Source organism: Panthera tigris, chromosome B4 (assembly GCF_018350195.1).
Source record: "Panthera tigris isolate Pti1 chromosome B4, P.tigris_Pti1_mat1.1, whole genome shotgun sequence".
In the NCBI taxonomy this organism is placed as follows: Eukaryota; Metazoa; Chordata; class Mammalia; order Carnivora; family Felidae; genus Panthera; species Panthera tigris.
The window spans coordinates 28,766,583-28,791,897 of NC_056666.1; the positions used below are offsets into that span (position 1 = coordinate 28,766,583).

At 36.4% G+C, this 25,315-nt stretch overlaps 1 protein-coding gene across 1 annotated transcript in view; it reads right to left on the bottom strand.

The window, feature by feature from the left end:
• KIF5B (kinesin family member 5B) overlaps nucleotides 1-25,011 on the bottom strand; it is a 48,524-nt gene extending 23,513 nt beyond the window's left edge. Inside the window, exons 1-12 of the mRNA XM_007092757.2 lie at nucleotides 24,439-25,011; nucleotides 17,034-17,121; nucleotides 8,191-8,264; nucleotides 6,924-7,028; nucleotides 6,285-6,333; nucleotides 5,673-5,728; nucleotides 5,293-5,380; nucleotides 5,006-5,130; nucleotides 3,806-3,910; nucleotides 3,358-3,503; nucleotides 2,509-2,657; nucleotides 1,872-2,065 (exon numbers count right to left, since the gene is read on the bottom strand). Of these exons, the coding sequence (XP_007092819.2) occupies nucleotides 1,872-2,065; nucleotides 2,509-2,657; nucleotides 3,358-3,503; nucleotides 3,806-3,910; nucleotides 5,006-5,130; nucleotides 5,293-5,380; nucleotides 5,673-5,728; nucleotides 6,285-6,333; nucleotides 6,924-7,028; nucleotides 8,191-8,264; nucleotides 17,034-17,121; nucleotides 24,439-24,564 (1,305 nt within the window). The 5' untranslated portion in view covers nucleotides 24,565-25,011. The remainder of the gene's footprint in view (nucleotides 1-1,871; nucleotides 2,066-2,508; nucleotides 2,658-3,357; nucleotides 3,504-3,805; nucleotides 3,911-5,005; nucleotides 5,131-5,292; nucleotides 5,381-5,672; nucleotides 5,729-6,284; nucleotides 6,334-6,923; nucleotides 7,029-8,190; nucleotides 8,265-17,033; nucleotides 17,122-24,438) is intronic.
• Between the last annotated feature and the right edge of the window lie 304 nt (nucleotides 25,012-25,315).

Genomic DNA, 25,315 nt, shown 5'->3' on the forward strand with positions numbered 1-25,315 from the left:
AAATAATCAACAAAACTAAAAGGCAAGGTATTTGCAAATGACACACTGGATAAAGGGTTAATATCTAAAATCTATAAACAACTTATCAAACTCAACACTCAAAATACAAATAATCCAGGGAAGAAATGGGCAGAAGATATGAACAGACATTTTCCCAAAGCAGACATGGAGATGGCTAAGAAACACACGAAAAGATGCTCAACATCACTGATCATCAGGGAAATACAAATCCAAACCACACTGAGATACCACCTCAACAGTCAGAGTGGCTAAAATTAACAACTCAGGAATGTTGGCAAGGATGTGGAGAAAGGGGAACCCTTTTGCACTGTCGGTTGAAATGCAAACTGGTGCAGCCACTCTGGAAAACAGTATGGAGGTTCTTCAAAAAAGTAAAAATACAACTACTCTACAACCAAACAATTGCACTACTTAGTATTTATCCAAAGGATACAAAAATGCTGATTCGAAGGAGCACATACACCTCCACACCCCCATGTTTACAGCAGTACTATCAACAATAGTCAAATTATGGAAAGAGCCCAAATGTTCACCAACTGATGAATGGATAAAGATGTGGTACACACACACACACACACACACACACACACACAATGGAATACTACTTGGTGATGAAAAAGAATGAAATTTTGCCATTTGCAACAAACTGGATAGGACTGGAGGGTATTATGCTAAGCAAAATCCATCAGTCAGAGATAGACAGATTTATGATTTCACTCGTATGTGGAATCTGACAAACTCAACAGAGGAACACAGGGGAAGGGAAAGAAAAATAGATAAAAACAGAGAGGGAGGAAAGCCATAAGAGACTCTTAAACACAGAACAAACAGAAGGCTGTTGGAGGGGAGGTGGATGGGTTAAATGGGTGATGGGCATTAAGCAGGGCACTTGTTGGGATAAGCATCAGGTGTTATATTAAGTGATGAATCATTGGGTTTTACTCCTAAACCAAGACTACACTATATGTTAACTAACTTGAATTTAAATAAGAAAGAAGGAAAGATAGATAGAAAGGCCATTCAGCTACTTCAAACTTGCCATATCTGCCTACAACACATATAAAATCCCACCTAAAAACAAAACCAGAACTACTTTCTTCTAGTCTCTTCACTGTTCTCGTTTTCCCTTTCCTATTTGCTTTGTAATTTGTTATTCTTCACACTTCTAATGGATATAATCAAAGCAGGAAAACACTATTACCACTTTATTCTGTTCCCTCTCTAATCTCTTGCATCACCTTTATTATTGAGTCCTTAGACCCCTGATTCTAAGATATCATTTCATTAAGGCTCTCCAATGACCCAATGTTCAATTTCCTTCAGAAAATTAAAGAAGAGGGGGAAAAAATTAGGTCTCATACATAGTTTCTGCACAGAAACAGAAATTGTGATTTTATATTTTTTATTAAAACAGATGACCCTCAAACAATACAAGGGTTAGGGGTGCTGACCCCTCTATGGAGTTGAAGATCCACATGTAACCTCTGACTTCCCCAAAACTTAAACTATTGGTAGTCTGCTGTTGAATACAAGGTTTACCAATAACATAGACAATTAACATATTTTTTATGTTATATGTATTATATATAGTATTTAAAGAAAATGTTATTAAAATCATAAAGAAAATACATTTATATTACTGTACTGTATCAAAAAAACCCACATCTAAGTGGACCCATGCAGTTCAAACCAGTGTTGTCTGAGCGTCAACTTTACGATTTTCAAAAGGTTAACAAATCAAGGAAAGATGTATACACAGGTCACCTGGACCCACAATATTAAAATTAGATAATAAAAATACCTGTATGTCATAACATTCTAAAACAAAATAGAATGTGAATAATACATACCTTGTCATCAAGTTGTTTGTACAATTTAGCAATTTCTTCCTCACACTTTCTTCTCTCAGCATCAGTAAAGTTTCCAGTAACTCCAATCGTAGCTGCGGGTTTATCATTGGTGATGGTAATATCCTTATCCACTGCAAAAGCTTCCAAGTTGGCTTTCTCTTTGTCAAACTGTTCATCAATAGGCACTGTCTCTCCTAAAATAAGACAACAGATAGTTAATAAACATCCACCTGTCTAAAACTAATGACAATTTTATTCAATTTCAGCAGCTCTCACCAACTTTATCTGCTCAGTCTGAGATTTAAAAAACTACAATTACTTTTCACTCACCCCCATCTTCTAAATCCAGTCACCAAATCTTGTAATTCTTATTGCTGCCACCCTAATCTAGGAAACTTGCCATCTGTGCCTTGATTGCTATAGCTCCCAAGATGGCCTTTATGCCTCTATTTATTATTTCAGGTAAAATCAGAATTTAAAAGACTAGTCATTTTTATTTGATGATCTCTAATGCTTAAAAAATAAAAATGGATACGCTTTGCTATTTTTATTTATATTCGTGTCAGTCTCAAATTTATAAAATAGTTTTACATTCATATTCAACAAACTCAAAATGACAGATTTTATAAATTATTACCATTACGCCACCGGTTGAGTTCATTTTCAAGCCACTGAATGGTGTTCCGCAGGGTCTTATTTTTTTCCTTTTCTCTTTCATACTTCTTTTTCCACTGTTCTGCAGTTAATTCTACATTTACACAAACTGTGTTCTTAATTGTTTTGGCCCTAAAAGAAGTAATTGCAGGAAAAAAGTGTGACTAAAATTAACTATTTTCAATTACTATCTATAGATCTCTGTTTTTTATATATATATGTATGGCATATATGGCTGAGTAATTTGACTGTTTAATTATCTTTAGACTAAATACAAAGACCCATAATTACTACAGTGCTTCTTCAACAAGCTAAATAAATTTGGGTCAGTCCCCAAATCTGTGAATAGCTTAAAGACAAAAAAAATTAACCACCAGAGGAGGATAAAAAAAAAAAGGGCCCATATTTTCCTAATTCTTTTGCAAGGCTGAATAAAAAAAAATTATTGTTGAAGGTCAAAAATAAAATCATCACTACTGACTTTCCTAGGTTAACCAATTCATATTATCTCATTATTTGAACCTGTCAACAGACTAACACAGAATTAGATTTGTCAAGCTTTTCTGTCATCTGACTCAAATATTTATTTTCTTTAATGTTTAAAGTTTCTCCTATAAATTTGACTGAATTTAACATTTGATTTCAATATGTACTAAAACTTAATTCAAATCTAAGCAGTTTTAAAAATGGACCTTGCTTGTATTATCTCTCAATTAAAAAGTTGTGTCATATTATCAATATGCACTGATTTGAATATCTACCTATATTTTCCTAGACTTAATAAACAAAAGACCTATCTACACTTAGACTTTGTATTTTCTTAACAACAAACCTTTGACCAAACAGGAGTGTAGATTTTGTTTCAGATTCATTGTACGATGATGGAGAGCAGCAAATTACGATAGTGGTTCTACAGTTCCCACCTAATGAATCTTGAAGAATTCTTGTCATTTTACTATCGCGATATGGAACATACGTCTACGATACAAAAACAAAAGAAACAAAGACCAATGGGTTTCTACAGAATAAAATCTGTTTATAAATACTCTAAGTAAATTACAAAGGGATTTTGGCTATTTTAACTGATAATATTATGATGGGAACTGGAACATACATACTACTATAAATTCCTAAAGACAACTAATTTACACATACTGACTTAAAAACACCAGATGCCCGCTCCACCCTGGCCCCACAAACATCCGTGCATATACATACATTGATATTTAAGTAATTCCCCATAAGATAACCATAGGGAAAGAGAAGACGTGTGTACTCACACTTCCCTCTGCCAAAGCAGAAATGACATTTCCAAGAGCAGAAAGTGACTTGTTGATGTTCTTAGCTTCATCCAGCACAGCACCTTCAGCTCCAGTTTTACTAACCTATGCATAAGATTTCAAAAGAATGAAAACAAAACTGTAAGTTTAAGAATTATTTTCTTTGAATTTTCTAAAAAGTTCAGAGGTCATCAATAACCAGCAAACAACAAAATGAAAAGCTTCATGATTTTGTCAATTATTTACTCTAAGCTATCACTACTTGAGTATTGGTCTTCTGACAAGTGTAGGTCCATGACAAGAATGTGATTAAGGAGATCCCAAATTTTATTTTTAGTTTGTGCTCTTGAAAATAACAAATTTTCAGGTACATTTCCAATTTACTATTTGTTAATCCCCTTTGCTCCATTAAAGAGGAACCTTTTAAAATTTGCTAAATCATAAGGTTGATATTCTGTTATGTACTGAATTTAAATATATAAGCAAACCTGCTTTTAAAAAAGATATAAAATACATATGTTAAAGATAGGATAAAATAGTAGATTAGCAATGTCGGCTGAAGAAACAGCCTCTCAGAATTCACAAAATTAAAGACAGGCTTTGAAGGATATGTTTAAGGCTTGAGTAAAAGGGAGTAGGTATGTCATTTTAATCAGAAGAATCAAATTAGTGAAACAGCAAAAATGGTTGCAGAGATCAATATTAAAATATTTGAACTTATTTTGATTTTCACATAAATTATAATCAGATGATAGTCCACAGCAGAGTCTGTAATAATTAAATAATCATCCAAAGGAAAGAAAATAGGTACAACCAAACCAGAAAAGACTAATGGATAGTTATCAGTTTTCACAGGGAGCCCACTGCCAATATGGATAAAATAGATACCAAAATTAGGAAAAGAATAATAAAATTGATAACAATATATGCTGAACTAATTCTCAATAAAAACATATACCCTAAGTAAAAGGTAACACCTATTGGTTGAACTGGACTATGGCACAAATGATAGTAACTTGCAACTGATTTTTCAGTTTAAGTAGTCATTGGCAATGCATCAGTGCTTTTAAACTCTCAAAAATACTACCAAATCCAATTTGATAAGTTTTCAAGATGTTAACAATGAATAATGCCTAAGTCCAAATTCAAGCTAAAGTTTATAAAAATGCTTAAATATCTACCAGAATATAAAGATTTTACCTTTTCACTACCAGCTAAATCAACCAGATAAAGTTTTCCACTCAGCTTTTGTTCCGTTTGCGTGTTCTCTTGTTTTACATTAATAAGAAATATACTGTGACTCCTAGAGCTATGTTCATTCATATCTGCAATGAAATTACACAAACAACTATAAACAAACATGGCTTTCCCTTAGTAATAATTTCTAAAGCATCACTTTACATAAAAATCTTACAATTAACCAACTTGATAAAGATATTTTAAGGCAGCTCTGTACCTTAACTCCTGTTAATAAACATTCTACTTACTTGTAACTGCTACATGTCTGTTGGATTTTCCTTCATCAATGGTATCCATAACTTCATCTGGACTACATACAAAACGCTCTGTGCATCCCTATAAAATAATTTTTTTTAATATGTCATAACCTTAAAAAATTTTCTTACAGGGTTTTTCTTAAAAAAAAAATTTTTTTTAATGTTTATTTATTTTTGAGGCAGAGAGAGGAAGACAGAATCTGAAGCAGGCACCAGGCTCTGAGCTGTCAGCAGAGCCCAACGCAGGACTTAAACTCATGAACTTTGAAATCATGACCTGAGCCGAATCAGACGCTTAACCAACTGAGCCACCTAGGCGCCCCTATTACAGGATTTTTCTAAACAAGCATTCTGTATTATTTTATAAGTACCTTTACATAGGGAACTCGGTTTTTATCTTCATGAACGGAAAGGTTGGTCTTTGAAACTGAAAAAGACAAATAAATAATATCAGCAACATTGTCCTAAACTCTAACACTAGTCATGAAATAGCTAATTCAATAGATTGTTTCCTTTCCCAAGCGGCCTAATAATAGGTAAATTTTAAAAATATGAACACATCACTATTAAAAAAGACTCTGTAGAAACAGTAGAGGAGATCTGAATAGAAACTTAATGCAGCAATATAGAATTTTAGGTCCAATGCAACCTCTACCACCCACATTTTGGAAATAACAAGCCAGAGTGGTTGCACAGTTTGCCCAAGGGCAATGTATCTAACTGACAGCAGACTAGGACTCAGACCTCTAACTACAATCCATTTCTCTAATTACTACTTAAGAAACACAAGCACCCATAAATATGTGCTTTAAATAAGTTATTCAATGTGTAAAAGAAATTCAACTAACTTTAAAAGAACTTTAAAATCGGTTTCTTGTAATTTAAGTCAATTTCATAGAAGTTACTTAGAAATGGTCTCACACCTATTTAAAAAAGTAACATGTGCTATTTTAAAATGATAAAAGAGCGAGAATTTAACTTACCATCTAACAGGTCCCTTATCTTATCCAAATAAATTTCAAAATATGAAACCTGAAGGGCAAAGAAATAAAGTAAAAAAAGATCAACTAATTAAAATTATAAAATAATTTATTAGTAGTATAATAGTATACTACTATACTACTAGTACTATACTACTACTACTACTATACTACTATTTTATGCTACTATAGTAGTATAAAATAATTTATAATTAGTTCATTAAATTTATTGGGGTTTGAGTGCCAAGCACCATCTATACCAGAGGACAGAGTTAACAACTCAGCCACAGCTCATGTTCTAACAGGAGTATCTAAATTCTCTAAACTGCTCATGTAACTAAAAAGCAATTTCTATTACATATCTCCATCTTCAATGAATTAGACTCATGAGAGCAGTAAGAACCTTTGAGTTCAGTAATAAACTCCATCATTTTACAGAGGAGACTAAGACAAAAGAGACTTTATGACCTTGTTTAAGGTCATCTAATGGCAGATTAAGAACCCTCAGTTTACTAACTCTAATGATCTTTCTACTGTAACTGTCCATAAAATAACTAAAAATATTTTTAAAACAAAAGAGCACTTATTATTTCTTGGAATAAAATTATTCTAATATAAAACAAAATACCCCAAGGATTTTACCTTAATATGAAATTCCAAATTTTCATCCATAGAATAAATGTAATTAAAAATATCTTGCACTATTCTTGGAATAATGCCCATGCCTTCTGGATCATGAAGTTTACCCTAAACAGAAAATGAGACTTTAAGTATGAATTAAAAGTAGAAACTTCCAATCTACAATTTACAGCCAATAGAGGATAGAAATTGTAATTGTTGCCATTTTATTGTGAAATGGCTCTACAAATATGTAAAAAATCCAATTCAACTATTACATATATTTGTAAATTATACATAAATACTACATGTCAACAACATGGGTTACCAACTGATCTTAGCCTTTTATTTAATCATTAGATTTAGATTGTCCATGCTTGTGAAATGAACATATTTTAAAGAAAGAGTTTTAGTCTGTTTCTTCCAATGTAAGTTCATACTGTTCCTTCAAGTCGAATCCACACAAGTGCTAGAAATGTCCTTGTTCTCCATAACTTTATGGAAACGAGTAATGTGAATTACACTAAAATACTCAGCCATTTATACAGAATGCTCAGATAAATGACAAAAGCAGATGCTTTGTAGCAGCAGCATAAGATATAGGATGTTTTCTAGAAGCAAAGTTTGGGCAGATCCACATCTTATTATAATGGCAGCACCGACAATTGTGGACACATTCCTATTAAAGAAAAGTGGCAGGGGGCGCCTGGGTGGCTCAGTCGGTTAAGCGGCCAACTTCGGCTCAGGTCATGATCTCGCAGTCCGTGAGTTCAAGCCTCCCGTCAGGCTCTGTGCTGACAGCTCAGAGCCTGGAGCCTGTTTCAGATTCTGTGTCTCCCTCTCGCTGACCTTCCCCTGTTCATGCTCTGTCTCTCTCTGTCTCAAAAATAAATAAAAACATTAAAAAAAAAAATTTTTAAAAAATAAAAAAATAAAAAAATAAAGAAAAGTGGCAGGTATTTGGAGAGGAGAACGAATTGCTCTGAATAGAAATGAAAACATAAAACATTCAAGATTTCAAATTTCCATTATAAAGAAAATTCCTGTTAATTCTAAAATGTTTATAATTGTGTGGTTATGCTGTCAAAACAAAGCTAGATATGATTTCAAATATATAATTTCAAACTCCAGAACTGATTAGATTCCAACAGTGATGTTACCTATGTATTATTCATAGGAGAGTAAGCAACAGAATAAAGCTGTTTAAACACAGTAAAATCATTTCGCAAATAATGAATGAATGCACCTCTATTCTGCAAACCACATGCAAGTACAGATTATAAAATATTACCTCCATTGTATGTGTCTTCCCAGAGGATGTTTGTCCATATGCAAATATCGTTCCATTGTATCCCTCAAGTACATCTATGAGAAAATAAGAGATTTTGTACTTCAGGGCATTTATTTTTCCCCTTAAGGAAGTTTCATGAGAAATTACTTAAGAATGTTAGAAAACACTGAAAAAATTCACATACATATTAACCCTGTTCCTCATCCATGCATAATCAAATCTGCACAATAAAATATTTGTGGGAAGAACAGTAAGGAAGGTTCAGATTTTCTTTTCACTAATATGTAAGATACCATCACAAAGTTTAGTTCATGAAAAATTTATAAAGACATTAAAGAAAAAAATAAGAATACATTAATAGTAATTTTCTTAGTAATGATCCACCTGAGTAGTTACTTTCTCTCCAGCCCAGATTACTTTCTGTGGTCAATAAAACACAAAATTTAAATTCCATTGCTTATATTCATTTCTTATATAAGTGTACATATATCTCAAATGTCATTATACCTGTATTCCAAAGACTTATGTGACCTAAAAGGAAAAAAATGTTCTGCAAATTTACACAGAGATATGAATTCACTTTTACAACTAGGACTACTGATTAGTGGTTAACTGGTGGTTAAATCTCACAAACCCATACAACAGTCTCCCTTACACAAGCTTAATAAGCCCAGTTCTAACTCAAAAATAAATTCTCAGAAAGTTCCTATGAAATTAAGTATTTTCTAGCCCTGTATGTACTCCAAAATCTACCATTAACCTTAATTTAAATATCTTTCTTTACTAGGCTGAAGGGAAAAAAAATTTAACAAGGTGACCTTTTTATTTTCAATTTTTAGGGATTTAGTTGTATTATTTTGGTGACGAAAAGGTACTAAGAGATTACACTGTATTCTAGAGGAAGCTAAAGTAAAAAGAGAAGACTGTTGGAAATAGCTGATGGCAACAGTGGTAAATCAGTAAGCAAGTCAATCCTTGTTTTTTTTTTTTTAATTGGTTATTTAAAAAAGAAAAAAAAGAACAATCCCAACATTGGGCTCAACTAACTAGATATTAACAGATTTCCTACAGAAACATTTATTAACAACAACAACAACAACAACAACAACAACAACAACAACAACAGAAGGTATTTACTCCCCTGGGAAAATTTTGAGAGATCTTCTATCACATTTAAAATGGATGGCATTGCAGTATAATTTTGAGTAAGAAATCATCTAGAGAAAAAAGTACTAGACCCTTTCCAATTCACTTCCTTTACACATAATTGTTCTCAGTATGTCTATGTCACACCCTCTGCTTAATATCTTTTAATCAAATCCAAATTTTTGATATATCTATTCATGATACGATCCAAATACCTAGCAACCACCAAAATAAATACTTAATAAATACTGGTAAGTGAACAAGTGACTTTCTCAAGATCATATTTACCAGCATGTCTACAGAATATTACAGTATTATTTGTGGTTATGTGAAACTATGTTATGTGAAGGGACCTAGGATAACAAATGTATACATTTGTATTTGGGACTTCAAGCATAACTTAAAAAATTTCGTATGATTACAGAGATTATGGAATATTCAACATTCAAATATTTATTGGACACCTGCTAGGATCTAAGCTCTGCTCTGGGTGCAAGGGATAGAACAATGACTGATTAGAGGGGATTTCTAGACATACCACATTATAACTAAAGTAAGTTTATAAACTTACTTTATAGGTAGGAAAATAATTCTTGCCTACCTTCATATCCAGCCCTGACTTTGCTTTCTCTAGTGACTTACCCCCAACAAATCTAAACATACAGAAAAAGTGAATACATTTTACAGGGAACACTCCTATAACCACTAAAATCTGATCAGTAACATTTTATAATTTTACTGTTTAATCATGTATCTATCCATCCATCTCATTTTTTAATGCATTTCAAAGTAACCTGCAGACTTCAGTACACTTTCACCTAAAATACTTCACCATGCATATATCATTAACTAGGATCCATTTTCCAGTTTCCATCCCTGAGGTAAAAAATTTATATACAATGAAATGTACCCATCCTGAGGATGAATCTTTAAAAAAATAAAAAATAATACTCATCTGTTTAAAAGTCCTGGAGAGCATACATTTGTAATCAGGTAAAATTAGGCTCTTTTTGACCTGGCTCTTGTTTGCTTTTCAGCTCCACCTCCCATCATCCTTCCTCTCACAATGCTCTTTTGGTGGTCAAAATGATCAAATCTGACAAATTCACATGGTTCAACTTCAGTCATACCATAATATATGTTGTTTCCCACATTCACGATGCTCTTCTCAGGTGGGTATGCCTTGATGCAATGTCACCTCTGCCCACAAGGCACCCCTCTTTCTCCTTCCTACTCTTTGTGCATCTTTTTTAAAAATGTTTTTATTTATTTTTGAGACAGAGACAGAGCATGAGCAGGGGGGCAGAGAGAGAGGGAGACACAGAGTCTGGAGCAGGCTCCAAGCTCTGAGCTGTCAGCACAGAGCCCGACGCAGGGCTCGAACTCACAGACCGCAAGATCATGACCTGAGCTGAAGTCGGATGCTTAACCAACTGAGCCACCCAGGCGCCCCTTTGTGCATCTTTTAAGACTAGCTTAGGCTTTACTTTTTTCTCCAACCCAACACCATAAACCACCCCAAATAAATTTGGATGAGCAGCTTATCCTATGTGTTCTTATAGCATCTACATTTAAAGATTATACTTATTACTGTATATTGCAACAGTCAATTAACTTGTCTGCCTTCCTCTATTGCAACAGTCAATTAACTTGTCTACCTTCCTCACCTGCTTGTAAACTCCTTGAAGCCAGGACTGTGTTTAACTCCTAGCACAGTGACTGGCACTTAGTAGGGACTTGAATGCTTGCTGAATAATTGTTACCATTACAAACACACAGCATCTTTCTAATGCCTCCCTCACCCTTTAAAATACACTTTTGCTGTTCTTGTGAGAAACAGAGATGGACAACTATAGACAAGTATTACTTCTTTCATACTCTGTAAAAACGAAAAATATTTAGGGGCACCTGGGTGGCTCAGTCAGATGAACATCTGACTTCGGCTCAGGCCATGATCTCCCAGTTTGTGAGTTCCAGCCCTCATCAGACTCTCTACTATCAGCTCAGAGCCCGCTTCTGATCTTGTCCCCACCTGCCCCCCCTCACTCGCGTGCTCTCTTTCTCAAAAATAAATAAAACGTTAAAAAAAGAAAGAAAGAAAAACATTTAGTAAGCAAGACAACAGCATAACACCTTCTAAAAGCCAATTCTCTCTCTGAACTTCAGGTTCCTCATCAGCAAAATGTCTGCTTAAGGAAGGCTATGAGAATTACAAGTCAGAAAATTGTTAACATCTGAGAGCATAAAATGTGCCAGGCTCCAATAATTTTTCATACATTAATGTATTCAATTCTCACAAAACCCTGTGAAAGGTACTATTTTTAGTCCTACTTTACAGGGAACAAAACTGAGGAACAGAGATATTAATTTGCCCATACTTCCACAGCTAGCAAGATAGAGCTGGGATGCAAACCCAGACAGTCCTGGCTCTAAAGACATACTCTTGACTGTATTATCAAGGAACACAGGAACTAAAATAAATATATGGGAGGCCACATCTGGAAAAATTAAAAGTAAATGAAGTGGCAAACAGTTCAGGTCAGGAAGCTCCGGTAGGAAACAGAGAAATCTATTAAGGACTGGTAAGATGACTAGCATATAGCAAGTACTGAATAAATGACAACTACTTCATACAGAGAACTGAAGAGATATCCCTCAGATTTGGAATTCACGAGAGAATACAAGTGGGTAAACCTTGCTCAAAATAAAGAAAACCTATCTACTGAATCTATAGAAAGGAAAAGGTAATAACTTTGTACATAATAAAGTTATACAAACATAAACTTGTACAGAAATTTATGAAACAATGCTTCAGTGAACCATCAGGAACCCAAAGAGTACTAGCTGCTTTCAGGTCGTCCTTGGCAGCTTGCTCATCAAATCCACATCTCAGAAGAAATAACCAATTCACCTATCATTTTGCTGACTATTGCCTACCAACAGTTTCTAACCATGGCCTTCCACCTAATTTGTGTGCCAATAACTGTCCCAAGGACAACCTGCCATGTATTTAAATTGGTTTCCTGTCCTCATACCTCACCAGGCACTCACCACCTACCTCTACCTCATCGCTCTCCTTACATCTATGTATCTATCGTTAACTCTGCCACATTCATGTTCTTGCCCAGGACAAGTCCCACTACCTACTATCAATATCCAGCCTTCTCCAAAATGGTAGACAGCATTTGGGTGAAGATAAAAGGAGCAAGTCATAGCCAGGTGATACTTTCCTAATACAAATTACAAGCTGGCAAAGAAGCTGGAGAGAGACAGTGACAGAACTTTCTACTGTAATAGTTGCTTGAAGCCTAATTTTGTAGAGTGAAAATATTGTAGACTGAGTTACCCTAAGCACAATTATGATGATTAAATTAATAAAATAATTTCCTCTCTTAGAAGACAGAGGAAGCAAACATCAGTTGATATCTGTTGTGTATTTGCTTCTTCATACCAGGCCCTGGGTGAAGTTCTTTTTCTTGAATCTTTTTTTTTAAATTAATTTATTTTGAAAGAGAGAGCAGAGCATGCAGAGGGGTAGAGAGAGAGAAGTGAGAAACCCAAGCAATCTCCACACTGTCATCATAGAGCTCAATCTGAGGCTTGATCCCATGGACTGCGTGAGATCACGACATGAGCCGAAACCAAGAGCCAGACGCTTAACCAACTGAGCCACTCAGGCGTCCCTCCAGGAATCATCTTTTTAAATATTCACAGTACCCTCATTTTACAGAACAGGAAATGGAGACTTAGAAAGGTTAGGTAACCTGTCTCTCAAAAATAAATAAATGTTAAAAAAAAAAAATTTTAAATACATATATATAAAAAAGGGGTGCCCGGGTGGCTCAGTTGGTTGGGTAGCTGACTTCAGCTCAGGTCATGATCTCACAGTCCGTGAGTTCGAGCCCCGCGTCGGGCTCTGTGCTGACAGCTCAGAGCCTGAAGCCTGCTTTGGATTCTGTGTCTCTCTCTCTCTGTTCCTCCCTGCTTGTGTTCTGTCTCTCTCAAAAATAAATAAATGTTAAAAAAAAATTTTTTTTTAAGAAAGAAAGGTTAGGTAACTTGCCAAAAGTCGCACAGCTAGAAAGTGGCAGAGCCTGGATTTCAATCTAGGTCTGTCTGATTCCAAAGACTGTGTTCTTAACATAATGCAAACAAATGAACTGCTCTTCAGAATTCAGTTCTAAACAGTAAAACAGAAATTTGCTGTGAAGTAAAAGGGATCAAATTTTGAGAACAGGAGGGAAATTTCACTAAATGAATCATGTCATCTTAAAATTGTAAGCAGTAATGAAAAAGAACAAAAGGTAATAGAAACATGTACCTCAGGACTTCAGATTACAAAGGGTTCTGAGAAAGGTAAGTATGAAACTATTATTAAGAGACTAATTAAGGATGTACAAGAGATAAAAATCACTAGAACAGCATGAGAAAAATCGAAGTCCATAATGAGTGAGTCTAATCAAAACAAAAAAGTTAAGGCCCTAAAAAGAGATTTTAAAATATTCAGAAAAAGACTAATATATGAGTAGACTTGCATAGCCCAGAGAATAAAATGTTAACAGATAATATAAGACAGAGGTATTCCCATTTTATTACCACCTTCTACACAATTATCCTCAAAATGGAACAACAAAATAAACACTGCCAAGAAAGACTTTAAGGCTGAAGTGGATAAGACATCCAGAGAATGGATTTAAATGAGCCCAGGTTACTAGTTATAGGAGAAATACATTCCATGGATAAAAACTTCACAGCCACCAAGCTAATTTTTAAAAGCCATGGGGAATGAAAAGTAACAGCAGATTACTAACTTGTAAATGTTATACTCATTTTCAAAAAGGAAAAATGATAGATTATGGGAACTACAGACAAGTACACAAAATTTCACTAAGGAAAAGCTATGGTTGAACTAAACTCATTTGCTGTCTCGATATGGTCACCCAACTGATACTCTGGGGAAACACCAGCCTCATGAACCATGACTTCATAAAAGGATCCAAATTTTTCATCAAATTTTTGTTGATATGTGACAAGCTAAGAACTAGGTAACTGTATAAGAGAATCTGAAGTCGGATGGATACCCTGTGTGATTTAATTAACTGCCAAAAACCTTATTTAGTTTTCAGAAGACTAGGCAAAGGAACACAGCCCATTAAGCCTTTATTAAAACTTATTATACTTTGAGTGGAGGGAGAGGCAGAGCATTGGGCTCAATCCCACAAATCATGAGATCATGACCTGAGCCAAAACCAAAGTTGGACGCTTAACCAGCTGAGCCACTCAGGCGCCTCCCGTTAAGCATTTTATAAATGATTTAGAGTCATATTTTTCAAACAACAACACCTATAAAAAGTTTAAAAAAAAATTCCAAGTCCCTGACATCATAACAGACTTATCAAATACGCTGACAGCCAACATATATCCCAATAAGATAACCATAAAAACAACACTCAAAATATAATCAAGAGCTAAAATAAGATGGAATCCACACTTTGAAAGCTGATAGTCAAATTTTATTTATTTTAATGTTTCTTTAGGAGAGAAGGGGGGAGGGGGAGAGAAATGGAGAGGGAGGGAGGGAGGGAGGGAGGGAGGGAGGGAGAGAGACAGACAGCGAGTGAGCAGGGAGAGGGGCAGAGAGGGAGACACATAATCAATCCAAAGCAGGCTCCAGGCTCTGAGCTGTTAGCACAGAGCCAAATGCGGGGCTCAAACTCACAAACCATGAGATCATGACCTGAGCTGAAGTCGGACACCCAACTGACTGAGCCACCCAGGCGCCCCTATAGTCAAATTTTAAAACTCCAATACTCAAGTGTGGAAGAGGGTTTAATGTTGGCCACAGGAGATGTGAAAAAGATCTGTACATTTAAATTGCCCATGAGCTTATGAATCAATAACTTAGTAGTGAATGTGGGGCACCCGGGTGGCTCAGTCGGTTAAGCATCGACTCTTGATTTCAGCTCAGGTCATGACCTCAAAGGTTCATGAGTTCAAGCCCTGCGTTGGGCTCTGTGCTGACAGTGCAGAGCTTGCCTGGGATTCTCAGTCTCCTCTCTCTGCCTCTCCCCACCGCCCCCCCCACCCCCATCAAAAATAAAGAAATAAACATTAAAAAAAAAAAAAAGCTCATGTAAAATCTTAGGCTGTACTGATTAAAAAAGTATGTTAAAATCAAAGAATGTAATGTAATTGTGTTCTATGACAGATTCATTTGGAAAATTACTTGATGCCTACAAACAAAAGAGGACACTGCCTGTTCCTCTTTGTTGTAATCATTTATAGAATCAAGTTAATTCTCCATCATTCTATGAAGATTTCAACATCCAGTCCACTGTCTCTCATCAATACTATTCCTGTTGTAATTCTTGGTGGTTCCAATGTCCATTTAGTAGATGATCCTATTAAAATACCCTGGTCTCTCAGATCCTGGGCCTAGTTTTCTCCATGATCTCTTGTCCTTTACTCCTTCAGATGTCAATTCTACAGTTATATTCTAGACCTTTTATTTAATTACTAACTACACTGTTTCCCTAAGCTCAATTAAGTATCTACCCCCTATTATTCCTTCTAGTACCCTGATTCCAACAAACCTTTGACCCCACAAAGACTATAATATATTAACCTTACCGCTTCTTGTCATGTCCCTCAAACCCATTCCTCCCACCTGTGCTCTCCTTCCCCTCACTCACCGTAGATTCCATGGTTCACTATTATCATCATTCTCTTGACTACAGCCTCAATTAATTCTCCTGCCTTTCTCTCCCTCTTTTGTACTCATCTGGTAAAACACCAACTAGGTAAATTCAACTCTTCTGGCTACTAACTTCAAGTGGGCCCTTAATGCTGCCTGGCAATACTGCCACATTTCCCTAATCCATTCACTTCTATTGCCAGACAACTTCATTCTTTTTCCTAGGAACCCCTCCCCCTCATCTTCATTCTGTGATGACTTTGCTCCCTGTATCACATACAAAATGGAATATGAAAAGATCTGCATTTTTCTTCCATCACACCTATAGACTTCTATCCAAAAACTCTACCTATTCTCCTGTTACTGGATGAATTGTCTGTGCTCCTACTTAACCCTAACCTGTCCACTTTTATACCGAATCCCATCCCCTCTATCCTAGTATTCACTGGGATATCACTCATACCCTCTCTCAACTCTAGGGTTCTATGGTTTTAGAAAATATAAACTTGGAAAATCTTAGTACAAATTAATAGTATTAACTGGAATGTACACACTTCCTCAAGCATTTTTCTGTTGAACACAAGAGAAGTCTTTGGGGAAGAAATAACAATGGAATGGAAGAATGATAGATTGCTACCATTTTCTACTATTTTTTAGAAACTTGTCTAACTATTTTGTATTCATTCTCATGCTGCTGTATTTCTATAACTGCTACCTTAGAAACTCTCCTGGGAATACCTAATAGAAATGCATCTTTTAGAATAAGTGTGTTAACACTAAAATTCTTATAATACCCTTCACTAGGTACTGTATATGAATTAGATCATGGAATTTGAGCAACAGTGTGTTTACTAATTGTATGTTATCTTTTTTATTAAACTGTCTTCTACAATTAACTAAAAAAGGGGGGGGGGCAATTAAAATGAAAAAAAAATGTTGGGTAAATGGAGAAGATCACAAACAAATTTTACTTATTGCTGGGACAACACAGCAATATATTTACCTTTAACAATCTTCTTTGCACAATCATTATATACTTGCTCTTGAGAGGTGTTTGACTGGAACACTCGGTCAAATGCATAAGGCTTGGACTGAAAAACAGAAACAAAGGTGTCAACATCACAAATTAAAGGTGAATGGACACTTCTAAGCTCCTTTAAAGATGTCATCATATATTTAACCTTTGAAATAGAGTACTTACTACTTCATGTCATAGTATCTTTGTAGAAAGGACCTTAGGGATCACTAAGTACGAATTCACTAGAATAAACTTTACAAAACCAAAAATGTCTTTGTTAGATTTCCAAGGCCTAGCACTACTATGATAGTGAAATATTGTTGAGTGAATTTTTATTTAATGAGTGTCTACTCTGGCAAGTACTGAGGCTCTATTTTCAATAGTATCATTTTGCAGACAAGAAAACTAGAATCCTGAAAGGTATAAACGGTGTTAATGACAAAACTAAAATTTAAATCCAAATCTCCTTTCAGTTCAGAGCTCCTTCCACTACTCCCATTAGGCTTTTCATTTTACTGCAACAGCTTTCCAATCATTCATTCATTTAACAAATATTTATGGAATGCCTAATATACTAGACATCTTACTAGAATGATGACCAAGATAGATACACTCTCTACTTTAATGGAGCACAAGTAATAGTGGGGCAGGCATCAGACAAATAATTAAATGACTAGATATCTGACTCATGCAATGGAGTGCTGTGACAGCATATAAAAGAAGAACCCAAGTCTGGGAGAAAGCAGAAATATAGCAGGGAATGACTCTGGAGAAGGGATGTTTAAGAACTGAAGAATAGCTCACTACCTGTCTCTTCAATACTAGTCATGGGAGGGTGAGGGTGGGAAGTAGCCTAGCTAGGTATTGGGATGCTTAAAGATCCTATGGCAGAAAGAAGCTTGTAGAATGCAGGAAGCCAAAAGAAGTTAAGTTGGAAGTTTAAGGAACAAAGATCAAATGTAAACGACAACACAATGAAAAAGGCAAATAACATCTTAGTGTTATTTTGAAAATAGTTTTGACCTTCTGGGTCCCCTGAAAGGATCTTGGGGACTCATTTAGAACACTGCTGATATTGTCTGATGAATGAGCCACAGGGATGGAATGAAAAAAATCAGTGTCCATGCAAGTCAAGGAAGAATTATCAAGGAGGGACTGATTGTGTCAAATATAGCTGTGAGGTCAAGGCAAAACTGAAAAGTATCCAATGACAAAGGTCAGACTGGAAAGAGATTTAAAAAGTATTAGAAGTAACTGAATAGAGCAGAAATCAGGCTACAGGTCTAAAAAAATTTTTTTTAAAGATGGGTAAGACCTGAACAAGTTTAAATGCTGGCAGGAACAATCTAGTAATCAAGGAGAAAAAGTAAGCATGCACAGATGAGAGGAGGGCAAGGGGATTCTAAGTATTTGAAAGGAAGCGTATGCCTGCTTTCTACCTGCTCCTAAAGGAAAGGACAGACACTGGACCCTAAAATATAAAACAATCATGACTTCCCAAACAATCCTTAACATTACAGAAGACTTCTCAGGCCTTAGCTAAAAAAAAAAAAAAAAGACCTTACTTTTTAGAAACTACATCCCACAGTCTCCTTCCCCAAAGTCTGCAATAATAGTTATAATGAAAATTACAACGAAACAGACACTCTTAAAGGGCTATCCAAAGTCATTCCTAATTCCCCTTCCCCATGCCAGTTTCCACTACATACGTTAGGAAGCTAACCACCAGATAGCCTAGTCTCCTTGCAACTAGTGGACACGTGACCCAGTTCTGGATTCTGTAAATAAAGTGATGGTCTCCTGAAGGGTCTTGGGGAAACGGTTGTTTTCTGATAAAAAGGACCATCTCAGCTGAAGCTGCCCTTTCTCCTTTCTGGAATGATGGAGCTGTAGCATCCATCTTACAAACATCATGATAAATCAATTAACTTAAGGATGACAACAGATAACAGAGTCATTAAGTAGTAGTAGTAGTAAGGGCCTATCTGCAGACTTTTTATATTTGAGAAAAATAACCTCATATTTATTTAAACCACTACTAGTTGTTTTCCTTCTGCAGCTGAAAGCATTCCTAAAGGATATACTAAGATGACCTCACTTTGGTATTCAATTAAAAGTAGGCATCTCAATGTCTGATTATTCTTTGCCTAAATGTCCTTTCACTAAGGTTCTACAAAGACATTAACATTCAATTTTACAGGTGCAACTAAAAAAAAAAAACTACTCTTTTACTGATTTTATAAGACATAATCGTGATTGAAAACAAACACATGTACAATCAAAATAACAATCCCCATCCACAGATAAACCATGCTAATTCTTCCTATGCAAAAAGAAAGTAACTTTTCCTCTGTATGTATCCAGCAAACATTTAGCACCTACCAGGTATCAGGTATCAGATATCCTAAACAATTAACAGAGTTTTAGAAATGTTATTTAGCTAGTACAGACTGTAGAGTTCAAAGAACAGAGAATAAGGCTGGGTAGAATCTTGAATACTAAGGTAAGAAGCTGTATACTAAGATCTAATGTAAGTGGTCATGCAATGTTAACTGAATTGAAATGGAGTCAGCATCTGGCATTAAAGAACTCAGACTGCAATTAGCCAAAATATACATTTAATAAAAAATGTATAAAAAATACTATGAAAACAAGAATTAAACAATGATTAATTCAAATTTTGCTTGCATGAAACAAACTAATCAACAGAAAATAGGTAATAGCATGAAGACAACTGCATCCTCCAAAGTAAGTCAAGTAATACAATTTTATTAAAGTAAACATTTCGAAAATATAAAGAAGGGTGCCTGGGTGGCTCAGTTAGTTGAGCGTCAGACTCTCAATTTCAGCTCCGGTTACTACTTCGCGGTTTGTGGGTTCAAGCCTCACATAGGGCTCTGCACTGACCGTAAGGAGTCTGTTTGGAATTCGCTACTCCCCTCCCACCCCGCCCCGCCCCTGCTCTGTCCCTATCCCACTTTCACTCTCTCAAAATAAATAAACTTTAAAAATTTTTTAAATAAAAATAAAAAATACAAAGAACAGGAGCGCCTGGGTGGCTCAGCTGGTTGAGTGTCTGATTCTTGGTTTCAACTCAGGTCAGGATCTCAGTTTCATGGGTTCAAGCCCCCTGTCGGGTTCTGCGCTGACAGTGTGGAGCCTGCTTGGGATCCTTTCTCTTTCTCTTTCTCTCTCTTTCCCTCCCTCTCCCCTGCTCACACTGTCTCTCTCAAAATAAAATAAACTTAAAAAATTATATATGTATATAAAGAACAAACACGACTAAGTTTTAAGTCATCTCCATTATCACATCAATAAAAACAGTGGTCTTAAACTTTCACTTAGTAAGAGATATACCCAAAATAATGGATAATAGTAAAACCTGCCTCAAAAGTACTTTTATACAGCTGTTTACTATAGCATTCCTTATCACAAATACGCAAACTAAAAAATAATTAAGCTAGGATTGAGTGATTTTTTTAGATGTTAGATCATTGTTAAATCAAAAATTAAGTACTTATAAGCATTAAGTTGACAAAAGTTTTATTTTAAATTCCAAAACTACACTATAATTTTGTTAAATAAGGCAAATGTTTTGATTAGAGATCAAGACCTGAAGTTACTAACTGACCATAGCTTCCTGGGATGAAAAACAAGATACATGAAACATTAAAACTTCTAATGGGTCTACAATTAAGGGACATCTCTTAATTAAAAATCTTTCAAATGAATTAAACAAAGGAATACTCACAATCTAGACATCTGTATCTTAAAAATCCTGGTTCTTTGCCTTGAAATGTACATTATATAGTCTTATTTCTATGAACCTTCAGAGATACCCCAAGTCATAAGATACATTCATATCTGACTTAGGCTTCAAGTGGACAAAACCAAATAGGAATGTTTATCTGAATTGCAACCATACCTCAGATTTGTCTTTTTTTTTTTTTTTTTTTAAGATTTTAATTTTAGGTAGTTTCTATACCCAACGTGGGGCTTGAACTCAAAATCCCAATATCAAGAGTTGCATGTTCCAGACTGAGCCAGCCAGGCACCCCATACCTCAGATTTCTTAGTGAAGTGGTTCCTGTTTGTATCTGCAGAACATCAAATCTGGTTATAAAGGACACCCTCCTAGCAGGCATATATACCTTTCTCTAAAATTTTGAGTAGTGATCCTCAGATCACATGGGATTATAGCTTATCAGATTTTCCTTAGTTTGACAATGACTGTTAGCTAAGATTCCACAACTGTACAGGTGTGATGATGACTTCTTCTCTTTTAATGTTCACTCTTAACGTAATTAGGATCAAACACCAAATCATCATTCACTTGAAAAGAGAAATCATGTTGAGCTATAAGCAAGGAACTGGACAAGATTATCTAATTAGGTTTTACTTTCCTCTAATTTCAATGAACTACAACAGCCTGTTTTTGGTTCTGACAGCCTCTACAGTATACCATATAAGGAACAATGATTAATAAAGATACTTAATGATACACATACGCATGTTCCACTTTTATGATGCATAAAGAAATAATTTTTCCTATTGACTTTTTTTTTTCCTGGAGTTTTCGGCAGGCTCATTTCAACTAAATACGGTGTTTCCCTTGTCCTCCTTTTTTTGTGGATAACAAGTTCTCTTATTTAAAGCAAATACGTTCTATTTTTATCATTTAAAGGTTTTCCTTAAATAATCCATTTATTTCATTCAATATGTGATACTTATACCTCTTTAACAAGCACTTAATTATCAAAAAAATCTGTATGAAAGTTGCAAAACACAGAGAGACACTATAGGATTACAAGATTTGCCTGCCATGGGATACTATATTAAAATCACTGATGTAACAGAAAAAAGTTTGGACAATATATTAGAAATTGAACTTCAATGAAAATGAGAATCCTTAAAAATTATCTTCTAAAGGAGCACAGATTATACCTATAATTCAGTAACATTATAAACTACTTACACTTTAAATCTTGATTTAACCAGAAGACTGTACAAAATGTGTTTAAATCATGTTTAAAATAATTTAGTTTTAAATGACGCACTGCAGCAATTCCTTCTTAAAACCATTTCTTTTGAATCAGGATCCAGTAAAATGAACAAAATAAACCAACACACGACTTTACCTAGAAATTTTTAAATTTCACTCTCTCAGCTATTCCTTATAAATTCCCAACCTTTTAAAATATAAATTCATTTAAAAAATTGAGACCTCAGAGTAACCAATGACCCAGTAAATGCAGATTAATTCTTGAAAATAATGAACTAAACCTGTCCTCTTATATTTCTTAAGGCTACAGGACTCCGTTGTATTTTTGCTTAAACTTAAAAAAAAAATGCTTACCAGTTTACTTAAAGGCCAACTGTTATTGCAGATTCACAACTCAATCACCTATTCATTATTTCTATTATCATTTAAATGTATTTACATTGTTAAGGAACATCCAAGAACTTTATTCAAAGGGAACAACCTAGAATACATGTGTGCTTCCAGTGGTAATTACTTGTTTTAACTGTCCTCATATTTTATGTCATATTTGGGCAGAAAGTTGCCTTCTCAATACATCTTGTGAATCCTAAATCCTATCATTCCAACAAATGAATCCTGGTAATACTTATAGATTTGTTTAAACACACAAAAATCTGCAGAAATGAGACATTCTTAATACAAATCAAAAAGGAAATAGCTTCAATGTGCTGAGTAATCACAAAAACTCTGAGCAACTAGTAGCCAGTTTGTCAACAACCCAGGCCCTGCAAGCCTCCTCTGATTCCACAGAAGATACCATCCTAAAGGAAAAGGATGACTACTTCTGTGCTTAACTTCTTAGTCTCACCATGATATCATTTAGTTTCTCTCATGAACTTGTTAACAAAAAGCCAGCCGGACAGTCTTTACACAGTAGTGGCTGGCAGTTGTTAGTAATCTAATGATTTGTTTGCCAAAAGCCTACCAAGCAACAAAGGGCTATGACACGACACTCATTACCTAGAGCTTAATTCTGCAAACTTTCACATAGAAACTCTTGAAGAGGTTCAGTCCTATCTCCTATGTCAATGCTTTTAATCATCAATGTCCCATCTCCTGTGATCCTTTGTTCTATTTCCAAATTAGGCTGTGCAAATATGCTAAATATGGAATGCCATTAGAGAAAAGATTAACATTAAGATTTTGTACCATGATAGCAATGTAGAAAAAAGTTCTGCCACAATCGCATTACCAAGAAAGATAAATTTAATTTTTAGTCACAATTAGGTATGTAATATTCTGCTACCCATTTTAATCTTCTTAACCTGGGAATTCTATTTCCAGAGGACCTTTTGATACCAGAGATCAGACCACAAAAAAATCAACCTTACATTCTGGTTTCCCTGACAATGATCAGCCAACTCTAGTTATGTTTTATATTTTATAGTACAAAGGACACTATTTCTCCGTCCTTAAGATGATCAAAATCAGTTTTTCTTCAAGGCAGAAGTAGAGATCTAATGCTAACAAGAAATCAATCCAGCTTACTGGTCAAATTTTAATTTTTTTTTAAAAAGCTTACCTTTATAATACAAAAAGTTAACACTCTTTGCTATGCTCTTACCCCATAAAACCCAGTAAGAGATTACAGATTTTTCTGGGCACTTACTTGACCCAATCTGATCTGCTAGATCTACTATAAAATTGAACAAATTGATCACTCCGATTTCAAAAGAAAACTCACTCTTTACAGTCCTCAATTTGTCATTTATAATAGTTAACATGAACGTTCATTCATCACTCAAAGGACGGGTGGGTGAACATTTGAGGTACAGGTATATTTGTAGTTGTTTGATAATTTTTCCTTCTCCCGTGAGGCAAACAATACGGTTCAGCAAATAGTTGTATCTTTATCTCCTATAAAACTAAGTACCTTCACTATTTAAGGTACAATAGGGCTAGTCTTAAAGCTCAACGTTCTTAGCTAAACTTTAATCTTGCACATGTTACAAATGGTACACTTGGGGTAGTCCAAAACACCAACAGCATCAGTAACTGCGCGCGCGCGCGCGCACACACACACACACACACACACACACACAGGCAAATATGCACTAAACTTACACCCCGGACAGTTCCTCCAGTGCCCCAGGTGGGGGAGTGTCCCAGACAGAGACCAGGCGCCTCCCTTCTCTGGGCACTTAAGATCGGGGTAGGGGCGATCCAGGAACAGCCATGGAGCCGCGCAGTCTCCCTCCCCAGGGTTATCTGAACCGGCAAACTCTACTGGGGGGCGGGGCTGGGGTCATCACTGCTAGCTCTCAATTCTGCACCCCGCCACTTCCCCGAACTCGGGGCCCGGCCAGGCCCGAAGGAGCTAGACTGGGGGTAGGGGCGGTGGTCACTCACCGCGATCATGACCGTGTCTTCTCCCTGAAACTTGGCGATGTACTTATCGCCGCGGTTCACCTCAGACTCATTGAGAGGTCTGAAGCGACACATCACTTTGATGTTGCACTCGGCCGGGTCCGCCATCTTCCTCGCTGCCGGGGCCGGAGACCGGGAGCCACTCCCCGCCTCTCAGTCTGGAAGGAAGCAGGCCCGAGCTGAGGACAGGGGTCGCGAAGGCCGAGAGAGTCAGCAGTCTGGCGCGTCGCCCGCCCTTCCCGCGGCGGCGGTGGCCCGGGAACCCAGACTCGAAGCGCCGGCGCCGGTAGCAGTCGCCCTGAGGCTCACTTCCGATCCATCATGGCAGCCATGGCGGCGGCGGCACGGGTGGAGAGTCTGCGGCTCCTCAGTTTCTCCCTCGTCGGCCTGGGCAGGCTGCACGGGTCCGACGGGATTCTAGACACCGGAAAAATTGCCACGTCCCTCTTCCTCGGAGACAGCAGGCCGGCCCCGCCGTCCGCCCGCCGGGCAATCTGATCGCCGGCTTACCGGCAGCGGCCCGACCACTTCAGAGGCCGAAGACCGGCGACTGAGCGGCGGGATGGGCGGTGCGCGCGGAGCACGGCGCACGCGCGGCGGGTCCCAGCCGAGATGACCAATCCGCGTCCGCGCTGGGCCGCGCCGCCGCCCTGCAGCCACTCTTCGCCCTGGGGTTGCCGATTCGAGTTTTACTGGAAGCTCTCTTATAGAAGTACCTCTGGTGGCCCCGCCGCCTGACCGGGCATTTCTCCGGCCGCAGAATTTCCCAGAGCGAAGGTAGACGCGCTTAGTTTTCTCTTCTTCAGGGGTCAAGGGATTTGTTAAAACTACCTTATGTTGTAGCTTGTTTAAATAAAAT